Source organism: Haematobia irritans, chromosome 1 (genome assembly GCF_050003625.1).
Source record: "Haematobia irritans isolate KBUSLIRL chromosome 1, ASM5000362v1, whole genome shotgun sequence".
In the NCBI taxonomy this organism is placed as follows: Eukaryota; Metazoa; Arthropoda; class Insecta; order Diptera; family Muscidae; genus Haematobia; species Haematobia irritans.
In genome coordinates, this window is record NC_134397.1 from 89,280,700 (window position 1) to 89,293,348 (window position 12,649).

The 12,649-nt window shown below is 33.9% G+C and overlaps 1 protein-coding gene across 1 annotated transcript in view; it reads left to right on the plus strand.

The window, feature by feature from the left end:
• The first annotated feature begins 380 nt into the window (after window positions 1–380).
• LOC142227753 (uncharacterized) overlaps window positions 381–12,649 on the plus strand; it is a 35,171-nt gene continuing 22,902 nt past the window's right edge. The window contains exons 1-2 of the mRNA XM_075298128.1: window positions 381–447; window positions 7,074–7,126. Coding sequence (XP_075154243.1) covers window positions 381–447; window positions 7,074–7,126 — 120 coding nt within the window. The remainder of the gene's footprint in view (window positions 448–7,073; window positions 7,127–12,649) is intronic.

Consider the following 12,649-nt stretch of genomic DNA (forward strand, 5'->3'; position numbering starts at 1 on the left):
AAGGTTCCATGTGGTAACTTCGTAGAGCACAAATATACTAATATAGGGTCCCAATCACTGGTTGACATACCCTGTGCCTTTAGAGCAGCCAAACAATCCTTAACTGTTGTCTGAATCTTCTGTAAAGATTCACTGTTCTCCGCTTGGATATTTCTCAGATTGAGAAGAATTTTTAATTGGTTATCTGCCAATATCCGTTTATTCTCATACCTGGACCTTAACGCCTCCCATGCCATTGGGAAATTGTCCCCACATAATGTATATTTCCTGACTATCGTCGCCGCTTGGCCCTTAACCTTCAAACGCAAGTGGTATAATTTCTGAACAGGAGACAGTTTTGGGTGATTTGTGTACACCGCTGTACACCACATATATCAATGATGGTCAATAAAGCTTTTAGTTCCCTTGGATTTATGAAAAGTAAAGAATTTAATGATCCCGAAGTCAGTAGACAATTATATATTTAACTAGTCCGTAGTACGTTGGAATATGGTTCAATTACTTGGAACCCGACATATGCAATTCATTGTAATAGAACTGAATCTGTGCAAAGACAATTTCTGTTGTTTTTCCTTCGCAATCGTGGATGGAATTACCAGACACTGCCTACTTATGAATATGGACTAAATTTGTTGAAGTTCCCAACACTTAAAAGTCGCAGGAGAATGTTGTACATTACATTTTGAATGGAAACATTAGTTCTGAATTCCTTTTAAGCCGTCTTAACTTTAATGTACCTTCAAGGCCAATGATACACTTTAATCTGTTAAATTTACAATTTTATCAAAGAGATTATGCTAATAATGACCCACTGCGACGAATTTGCTTGGATTTTACTAATTTGTATCATCTGATAGATCTCTCTGAAAATTGGTATTCACTAAAACGTAAAATCATCCTTTATCTAAATCAAATTGATGTACCGAATTTGCAGTAAAACAAATTGTGCATATGTAAATTAAAATAGTCTGTAAGGTTATTTGTAACCATAGACATAAGAATTCAATAAAAAAAATCAATCACAAAAATGAATAGTATCAATTAATTTTTAATTGATACTATCATTTCTCTGATTGAAGACATTTCAATTAAACATTAATTGGTTCAATTAATTTCGTGATTGTAGACAAAAAATATTTTTTATGTGCATTTCTTGGTCTATGGTCAGTAACAACCTAGTTGTCATTAGAATCAACCATAAGAACAATAAATAAATAAAATTTGTGGCGAAAAATTTACGTGTTTTAAATAAATGACGTGTAAACCTCTAGTGTCATGTAGACCATAGTGTCAAAGAAATCTAGCAAGCCTTCAATAACCTGAACTAAATAAATACAGTCTACAAAAAAGTTATCTCAGCGGTATTTACATATGTTAAAGGGTGATACGGTCAAAATTTGGTCAAGGGAAAACGCGTGTAAATCGGTGAAATCATTTATTTAAAAAATCAAATTAAATTTATTTTTCAAGCTTAATTAGTATAAAATTCAGGAAAAATATTCAGTTAGGCTTTCGCTTTTCAAAATCCGAATTGCCGGGCCTCACGCTTGACACCTGCCATCAGATTTTGTAGAGCCACCTTGTCCACCTTTTTCGCCGCAGAAAGCCAGTTTGCCTTGAACTGCTGCTCGTCCTTAGCAGTTTTTTTGGTCTTCTTTAGGTTCCGCTTGACAATAGCCCAGTATTTCTCAATTGGGCGGAGCTCTGGCGTGTTGGGAGGGTTCTTGTCCTTGGGAACCACCTGCACGTTGTTGGCGGCGTACCACTCCATGGCCTTTTTACCGTAATGGCAAGATGCCAAATCCGGCCAAATCAGCACGGAACAACCGTGTTTCTTCAGGAAAGTCAGCAGACGTTTATTCAAACACTCTTTCACGTAAATTTCTTGGTTGACAGTCCCGGAAGCTATGAAAATGCTGCTTTTCAAGCCACAGGTACAGATGGCTTGCCAAACCAGATATTTCTTTGCGAACTTTGACAGTTTTATGTGCTTGAAAATATCTGCTACCTTTCCCCTTCCTTTTGCCGTATAAAACTCCTGTCCCGGAAGCTGCTTGTAGTCGGCTTTGACGTAGGTTTCGTCGTCCATTACCGCGCAGTCAAACTTCGTCAGCATCGTCGTGTACAGCCTCCGGGATCGCGCTTTGGCCGTCGTATTTTGTTTATCATCGCGATTTGGAGTCACTACTTTCTTGTAAGTCGATAGTCCGGCTCGTTTTTTGGCTAGATGCACGGTTGTAGACGATACACCCAGCTTATTTGCGGCATCTCGGAGAGAGAGGTTAGGGTTTCGCTTGAAACTACCGGCAACTCTCTTTGTCGTCTCAGCGGCTTCCGGTTTTCGATTTCCCCCCGATCCAGACTTCCTGTCTGTCGACAAACGTTCCCCAAATACTTTAATTACATTTGTAACGGTTGATTTGGCAACTTTTAGCGATTTTGCCAGCTTTGCGTGCGAGTAGCTCGGATTTTCGCGATGCGCGAGCAAAATTTTGATACGCTGCTCTTCTTGCTTGGACGGCATTTTGACAACTGAAGAGTGAATTCCAAAATCAAAATAGGAGCAACATTCTACACACACCTTCAAAATGAGGGGTGTTCAGGTTTTTTAAATACAAAATTGAAAGATATACGTCAAGTATATATTGACCAAATTTTGACCGTATCACCCTTTAGAAAAGCAATTTTTTGAGGGTGTGTGTGTGCACCAAGCGCATATAAGCGCTGTAAATATGATATCTGCTTATCATGAAAATTATATAATTTTTCTCTTTGAATGTGTTTATGACAATCATGGCACCCCTCTGCTTAATTTTGACATTGTAGTCCGTGTCTCCTGTTTACGAATATCTATGATGGGCAACAAGTCAACATTAATGAAAGCAAGTCTCATATTTCTATTATAATTAATCCCTTGGGTGATGGAGCTGACAAGCCCTTGTGTCGATGCCAATGTTCAATGTTTTGTAATGTTCAAAGACTCCCATCTCTATAGCTTTCATGCGACTTTATTTTATTTCAATAGACTTAGGACAAAAAAGAAATATTACTTAGGTTTCTTCTTTCAAATGTTGAAAACGAATAAACAAAGTCTCTCACATATGGTGTACATGAATACACATGTATGAATAACATGAGACGAATGCCTGTTAGTATGTGTATAATACGTAGGTGTATACCCCGTAGGAATTCCTACGGGATATATGAAATTAAAATCATGAACTTACACAAAATCAAAATAAATTTTTACTAGCATATTTACCACTAACTTTAAATTGATTCAATACTTATGCCGAGCCAATTGTATTGTGTCTAAACTAGGGTTTTCCCACGGGAATTAAGTGCGGTAATTCCCGGGAATTTTTTTCTGAGTATTTTATATGAAATATTACCACCAATACAACAAAAATGAATTTTAGTACCATTGGGGTACTATTTGAGTATATTACCATCTAACCTCCTGAACTACGATAGTGATACTTCTATGACCCTAATGTTAAAAACTTTAAATTTTCTTCTTTTTTTGGTTTTGAGGACCTACCTCCATTAGTTCAAGAACTATATAAGTTTTTTCTGAGAACTTGATTCTTGAAGTGTTACCTAATGGCCTTACTAAAATAAGCGCTATTTGGCCCATTATATATGTATATCGACGAAAAAAGATATGAGAAAAAAATACAAGAAAGAATCTGGAAAAATATCGGCTATACGAGTAGTTCTTATATAACTGTCCATTTACTACAGGCATACCGTAGAAAAATAGTCCCAAAATTTCGTATTTTTCGTTAACCCTTTCACTACCGAAATAAACCTAATGTTAAAAACTTTAATTTTTCTTCTGTTTTTACTCGTATTAAGACCATGTAGAATAAAAATTGCAATTCTGAGGACCTACCTCAATTACTTCAAGAGCTATATGAGTTTGTTCTGAAAACTTGATTCTTGAATTGTGACCAAATAGCTCTATGAAAATAAGCGCTATTTGACCTATTATATCTATCGAAGTGTGAGAAGAAATACAAAAAAGAACCCGAAAAATATCAGCTATGTCCATTTACTAGAGACATACAATAGCAAAATGGACTCAAAATTTCGTATTTTTCGTTTATGGTTAAAGAAGTTTACAAAATGCATTTTAGTGCTCACGAATATGGAAAATATTTATAGCTTATTTAGATTAAAGCCTCTACTTTAAAAGGACGTCGAGAAATAAATCGAGAAATAAAATTAGTTAAAGATTTGACTTAAAATAGAGTACGCTAAATATTTTTAATTTACAAAGATTTGTTTATTTTTGCTTTCAAGTAACTGGAGGTTTACTAACACGCATTACAATATGTTCCTCCAATTGATTCATTTTTTACTATGGTACGAACAATGGTGTTCTAATTTACGAGCTAAATTGTGCAGGAAATTAGGGTTGGGCTTGTTTGGAATATTAGTACCACTTCAGCACTTAAAAATAAAATTAATTAAAATTAAGAGAATAATAATAAAAAAGAAAAAAAATATTGGCCAGATGGATTACCACAAACTAGTCAGCTAATAGATAACACATGCGGTGCTCATGCATCACCAGCCAAAAGTTAACCCATTTGGGGCTAACTGAAACTTATGCAAGGGTGAGTGAGTCAGTAGACTCGTTCCAATGACAACTCGTGTTAAAATGAAATCACCTGTGACTCAGTTGTGGCTAACCAGTTGTTAACTTAAAGATAGCCCACATTCCGACAGGGTATGTGATTATTTAATTTTACAATTTTCAATACAATCTCAAATTCAATCAATTTGTCATCTGAGAACGAAATCCGATATTAATAAAATTTACAGTTATTGTTGTTGTATAATTAAACATCCACTTATGTTGAAAATTCATTCAATTAGAAAAGCATTTGCCCCATTCATTCTTTTCATTGACAAACAACAATGGCATTAATGAAGTGGATGGAGTAAAATCAATCACTTTCGTCTTCATTAAATATTTCTAATGAATTGTTGTAGTCAATTATGATGATGATTATTATTGATTATTGATGTACTATTCTAAATAATTTATTATAAAAAAATGTAAATTGCAAAATAGAATGGTGTATATGAATATTTCTAATGAGATCAAAGAATAAAATTTTAATACTTATATTTGTAAACATTTCAATAAAATTTCGTTTGGTAAGATTTTAACTTTTCCGTGAATTGAACATAAGGAGTAAATATTCAAGGTGTGTTAACTTTGATATAAAAGAAGGGCACGACATCACAACATTTTGGAATATTTAAAAACAAAATTTGTTCAGGGTAGAGATCGAACAAAAAGTTGAGTTGAAAAGGTGGATACGGAAACTAGGATTGACACTGAAATCGAGAAGAAGTATTCCTCTCCAGTCATTTGAAGAACAGTTTATTTGGCGGGTTGCTAAAACAACCAGAGGTAAAAACATGGTGTCGGTCTATATAGATGACCTAGAAAAAAAAATAAACTGGTAACAGTTGTGTGGGAATATACACTGATAAAAATATTTCTTGCCCTTGCAATACGAATGCGTTTTTTGCTTAGTATACACTGAAAAAAATCCTAAATTTCAGGACGCGAAATTTACAATTTTTTTTTTAAATAATGAAATTTTAATTAAAATAAATTTTATAATCTTTGCTTCAAAAATTGTTTTTTATTTAAATTTACGACACAAATTTTGTAAATTTGTGTCCCTCCGTTAAAGTCGCATATCTTTGAACTAAGGCTAATTTTCCTTAAAGTAAAAAAAACACATTTTTGATCTAAAGAAATTGTCCTTAAATTGACTGAAATATTGAAACTTTAGATTTCAGATAAAAACGCTTCAAATGTAGGCTAAGACTTATTTTGAGGATTTGGCGCCATTGGTTTAAAGTTTCTTTTGGAATTAAGAAAACATTTTTTACTTTGGAGTATCCGTTATAATTTGGATTTTTAAACAGGCATTTGTTTGTACGTAAGTACCTTTACTAATAAACCTCGAAAAGAGAATGAATATTTGATAAATGAGATCTGTATCCTAATTTTAATTTTATTGGTCCTAGATTTAAAGCCAGATGGGTTGCTAAAAAAAATCTTTATGTTAAAGAAGCCGCATCTTTGGCACGGAATCAATACCAAAATCCTTAAGGGAAGGTCAAAATCTTTGGATCCAAGTAAATTTTTTTGAGTGTAGAAGACGTATTTCTCTGGAGTACAGTTTGTTTCCCTGTCCAAACGTCGATATACTTATCGACAAAGTCATTTTGTCCTCACATTTAAGTGAATCGACTTAAAAATGAGTATCTTAACATGAAAGAAACTGTTGTTTTTAATAATTGTGAAAAAATCTTCAAAATTAATGAAATTGTCTTTAAATTTCATGATTTTTTGCATCTTGACAACAAAGCAAGAAAGCGTTCAAAAATTGGTGATGTCTTTCAACACGATTTTTACTCAAACATAGCAAAATTTCTACTTGAAGTCGAGTCGGAATGTGGAAATATAAGTTTTTGTTACACGTTTTTAGAAGACTATGATAGCTCATTAAGAAAAAAGCTGAAAAACGAATAGATAAAAACTTGTTTCTTAGAATCAAGTACGCAAAACTCAAATTTAAAAGAGAATTGTGTCTTAAATTTATCCTTACTTCAGCTCAAATAGTGTAAATACCAAATCTTTGGAACATGTTTTTTGTTTTAAATAATTCTAGGTTAGGTTATGTTATATCGGAAGTCCACTTCACGCACAATATACATTATTTACTATATTACTTGTTAAGACGCCTGGAAAAGCTTGAAACCACTGAGAAATTTCACCAGATTTTTCTTTACTTTTTGGTATTGATACCGACCAAAAAAGCAAGGAATTGGATTACCCAGCAAAAAGTCGTCGTTTTGAATCACTTCTTAAGGTGTGACGCGAATTCATGATATTTTACCTAAGACTAATGAACTTTGTCTTAGCCTGCAATGAAAAATATGTCTAGTTAGGCTTGTGGTATCTGACATTTTCTTTTCAATAACTTAATAACATAAATTCCTTAGTGTTAATGCCCAATAAGCTCGTATTACAATTGTAGTAATATTTGAAGTTGTTTATATTGGTCAATCTGTAACTGTTACCACAAGACAGGTAAGTCTGTTGCAGATAGCTGTCTTCTTTTTATGAAGTCTTAGTGGAGGGTACATAAGATTTGGGCCGGTGGAATTCTATGGCGATATACTTGATAAATAATACGCATAATAAAGAAAATATTGGGAGTACTTGAGTATATGTTATTGCATTTGTGCATAACATTTCGCATCATGCATCATTTTAAAAATTAGCTAGAAATCAAACTAAGTTGCAATAGAAGAAAATTAATGAAAAAATAAAACTACTGAATTAAAGCATACACTGTTAGAAAAATATGTTTTTTATATGTTCCGATATAAACAAAATGTGTTTCGGGCACAATTTTTAAACACAATATATTTAAGTGCAAAAATGTAATGTTCCTAAACTAGCATTAAATGTTTGGGACAAGAATGTCTCATAAAATTAATAAGTGTATAAACATATATATATTTACAAATTTCGAGTAAACATATATATATTGTGATATTTTATTCAGGGAGCGACAGAGACAGAGAGAGTATAGAGAAAGAACCCGGGAGGGTTGACGAAAGATATCAACATAACACAGCGAGAGAATCAAAAGAAAGAAATTTTTTGAAACTGCTTGTATGTTGTTTTACGTGTTCATTTGTTTTGGTTATGCGCTTGGCATGTTAATAAGGCTTCGCCAAAAATTGGATATTCTTAAATATTATTTAATTTGAACATTCGATTGCGTATACGGAGTAAAGAGAATAGGCATTCGGAACCAGGAGAATAGACATTAAAAAAACGTGTGTGGACATGTGTATTGTTTATCATTTTGGCATTATGGGCACAATTTTTATACCCTCCATCATAGGATGGGGGTATATTAACTTTGTCATTCCGTTTGTAACACATCGAAATATTGCTCTAAGACCCCATAAAGTATATATATTCTGGGTCGTGGTGAAATTCTGAGTCGATCTAAGCATGTCCGTCCGTCCGTCCGTCCGTCCGTCCGTCTGTTGAAATCACGCTAACTTCCGAACGAAACAAGCTATCGACTTGAAACTTGGCACAAGTAGTTGTTATCGATGTAGGTCGGATGATATTGAAAATGGGCCATATCGGCCCACTTTTACGTATAGCCCCCATATAAAGGGACCCTCAGATTTGGCTTGTGGAGCCTCTAACAGAAGCATATTTGATCCGATCCGGCTGAAATTTGGTATATGGTGTTTGTATATCGTCTCTAACAACCATGCAAAAATTGGTTCACATCGGTCCATAATTATATATAGCCCCCATATAAACCGATCCACAGATTTGGCTTGCGGAGCCTCCAAGAGAAGAAAATTTCATCCGATCCGGCTGAAATTTGGTACATGATGTTGGTATATGGTCTCTAGCAACCATGCAAAAATTGGTCCATATCGGTCCTTAATTATATATAGCCCCCATATAAACCGATCCCCAGATTTGGCTTGTGGAGCCTCTAAGAGAAGCATATTTCATCCGATCCGGCTGAAATTTGGTACATGGTGTTGGTATATGGTCTCAAACAATCATGCAAAAATTGGTCCACATCGGTCCATAATTATATATAGCCCCCATATAAACCGATCCCCAGATTTGGCTTGCGGAGCCTCAAAGAGAAGCAAATTTCATCCGATCCGCCTGAAATTTGGTACATGATGTTGGTATATGGTCTCTAACAACCATACAAAAATTGGTCCACATCGGTCCATAATTATATATAGACCCCATATAAACCGATCTCCAGGTTTGGCTTGCGAAGCCTCAAAGAGAAGCAAATTGCATCCGATATATACCCATATAAACAGATCCCCAGATTTGGCTTGCGAAGTCTACAAGAGAAGCAAAATTCATCCAATCCGGATGTAATTTGGAACATGGTGTTAGTATATGATCTTTAACAACCGTGCCAGAATTGGTCCATATCGGTCCATAATTATATATAGCCCCCATATAAAACGTTCTCCAGATTTGACCTCCGGAGCCTCTTGGAGGAGCAAAATTCATCCGATACGGTTCAAATTAGGAACGTGGTGTTAGTATATGGTCGCTAACAACCATACCAAAATTGGTCCAATCACACAAAAATTGGTCCATATCGGTTCATAATCATGGTTGCCACTAGAGCCAAAAATAATCTACCAAAATTTTATTTCTATAGAAAATTTTGTCAAAATTTTATTTCTATAGAAAATTTTGTCAACATTTTATTTCTAGAGAAAACTTTGTTAAAATTTTATTCGGTTCATAATAAAATTTTCATCATAGTCAAAATTTTATTTCTATAGAAAATTTTGTCAAAATTTTATTTCTACAGAAAATTTTGTTCAAATTTTATTCGGTTCATAATCATGGTTGCCACTCGAGCCAAAAATAATCTACCAAGATTTTATTTCTATAGAAAATTTTGTCAAAAGTTTATTTCTATAGAAAATTTTGTTCAAATTTTATTTCTGTGTAAATTTTTGTCAAAATTTTCTTTCTATAGAAAATTTTGTCAAAATTTTTATTTCTATAGAAAATTTTGTGAACATTTTATTTCTATAGCAAAATTTTGTTAAAATTTTATTTCTGTAGAAAATTTTGTCAAAATTTTATGTCTACTTTGTCAAACTGAATTATATACGTATTTGATCGATCTTTTTCGATTTAATATACACTACGTATGGACTTACATACAATTTAGAAGATGGTGTGAGGAGGTTTTAAGATACCTTGCCATCGGCAAGCGTTACCGCAGCTTAAGTAATACGATTGTGGATGGCAGTGTTTAGAAGAAGTTTCTACGCAATCCATGATGGAGGGTACATAAGCTTCGGCCTGGCCGAACTTACGGCCGTATATACTTGTTTTTTTGTTGGTTCGTCAAAAGAAATCGAAACGTACGACGAGTAAGTCATAATATTTAGCTAGAAAAGAAAAGTGGAAAATCTAATTATACAATTATTTTTCGAGCTTTATGGACAGATATAGATTAAGGTTAATAGAGCCATTGAAAAGAAAACGCCAGATACAAATCTATACACGCCTGGACTGTACATGTTTCGGTTCGGGCGAATGAACCTTTCCACAGCCTTTAGAATAGATCTGGCTGGGAGAGATAACTCAATTTTGGGCCCTTTATGCTAAACATTTGGGAAATTTCCTCTTACAAATTTAATCATCTTTTCTCCCACCGTACATCATCTTTTCATATAACTTACAAGTCCCTTAATCTTATTATACCCTAAACCACATAGTGGTCAGGGTATAATAAGTTTGATCGGCCAAAAAATGTGCCTACCAGAAATATTGATTTTAGACCCCATAAAGTATATACCGATCGACTCAGAATCACCTCCTGAGTCGATCTAGCGCTTGGTGTCCGTCCGTCCGTCTGTCCATGTATTTGTTGTTCACAGGATTCCGGTCGCAATTATTAACCGATTTTGATGAAATTTGGTACAGGGAGTTTTTTGGGCACAAGGACGAACGCTATATCCCATATATATGTATCGCCCGATTTCGACAAATGTACTCACGTTGCGCTTTTTTACAAACAGATCGTCCTCAAATTTTGCACATAGTAAAGTTTTTCATCACCCTTTATGTCTGCAAAATTTCATCGAAATCGGTTCAGATTTAGATATAGCTCCCATATATATGTATCGCCCGATTATCCCAAATTTGGGCATAAAAACCTTATTTATTAAGCGATCTTACTCAAACTTGGCTTACTCTAGTCTTTTATGGTACTGACAATATGTGCCAAAAATAATCGAAATCGGTTCAGATTTAGATATAGCTCCCATATATATGTATCGCCCGATTTTGCCAAAATTTGACGTAAAACCCTTATTTATCAACCGATAGTGCTCAAAGTTGGCTAAATATAATCTTCTAGACCTCTAACTGTATGTGCGCAATTTCATCGAAATCAGTTCAGATTTAGATATAGCTCCCATATATATGTATCGCCCGATTTGGTCAAATTTGGCCGTAAAACCCTTATTTATCAACCGATTGTACTCAAAGTTGGCTAGCTGATCGTATTTAGACTTACATGTAGCTCTTACATAAATCTATTGCCCTATTTGCAGAAATTTGAATTTATTACCCAAAACTAATTGACCGATTTCCTCTTTTTTAATAATGGACTCAATATTAGTGGCATACTAACTCTTTTGGTGCAAAATAAACTATAGCTCCTAATATTAGACATTTCTGCTAAGATTGTGACAAGACACCCATAAACATGTACCCCCTTTATGTTCTCCAAAACCTATACCAACGATACCCCACAAATGATTATGTTTACTAATTCAGTAGGGGTGGTTTAGGGTATGATATAGTCGGCCCCGCCCGACTTTCTACTTTACTTACTTGTTTTTTATTTCGTTTTGTTACATAGTAATGCAACAACACGAAATTTTTTTTTGAAAGCTAATTTGTTAGAATTCACCTAAGTGGTGAACAGTCGAACAATGCTTATTGTTCCTACAGTCAACTACAACATGTGACAATTTACAGAAACTGGTTTCCAGGATACAACAACAATTCTAACGCGTACATTAGCCGTGTTTTTCCTAGTTTTACGACGGGCTCATCGTTGCTTATTATATTTCATGTTAGCCTGATACCGAAACAGGCAATTGACGTCCAAATGCATTATACTATTTCTAAAAATAAATTTCGTGTTGTTGCATTACTATGTAACAAAACGAAATAAAAAAAGATTAAGGACTTGTACGTTATATGAAAAGATGATGTACAGTGGGAGAAAAGATGATTCAATTTGTAAGAGGAAATTTCCCAAATGTTTTCTCCATAAGGAGTTAGCATAAAGGGCCCAAAATTGAGTTATCTCTCCCAGCCAGATCTATTCTAAAGGCTGTGGAAAGGTTCATTCGCCCGAACCGAAACATGTACAGTCCAGGCGTGTATAGATTTGTATCTGGCGTTTTCTTTTCAATGGCTCTATTAACCATGTTCCTTAATCTATATCTGTCCATAAAGCTCGAAAAATAATTGTATAATTAGATATAATGCATTTGGACGTCAATTGCCTGTTTCGGTATCAGGCTAACATGAAATATAATAAAGTGGAAAATATATAAAAATTACAAAGGGATCTTCAGAAAAAAAGTAAGTTCAGTCCCTCTTTATTAATAAGTACTCCCAGATGAGATGACGTACACTTTCAAAAATAAAAGCGGGTATTAAGTTCGAGTTTTGCAGCTAAAATTATTTTTCATTATCATTTCATATAATAATAATCGTTAATAACTATTCGTATTTATTTGTATTTCAAAATACGAGAAATTTTAAATGCATTTAAGATGGTGTTAAATGCTAGTAAAAAATAGTTCACGCCTAAATAAATGTATGTGTATATTGTAAAATTATGTATGTTTATACTCAACTTCACGTTCTTCTTTTGGTAGAGTTTTTGCATTTCTTCGAAAATTTCAAACTTTTTTTTAAACAAAATTGTTATTTTTGCAATTAAAAAAATAATATTTTATCCAAAAGCTCAGTCCATTTCGTTTATATCAACCA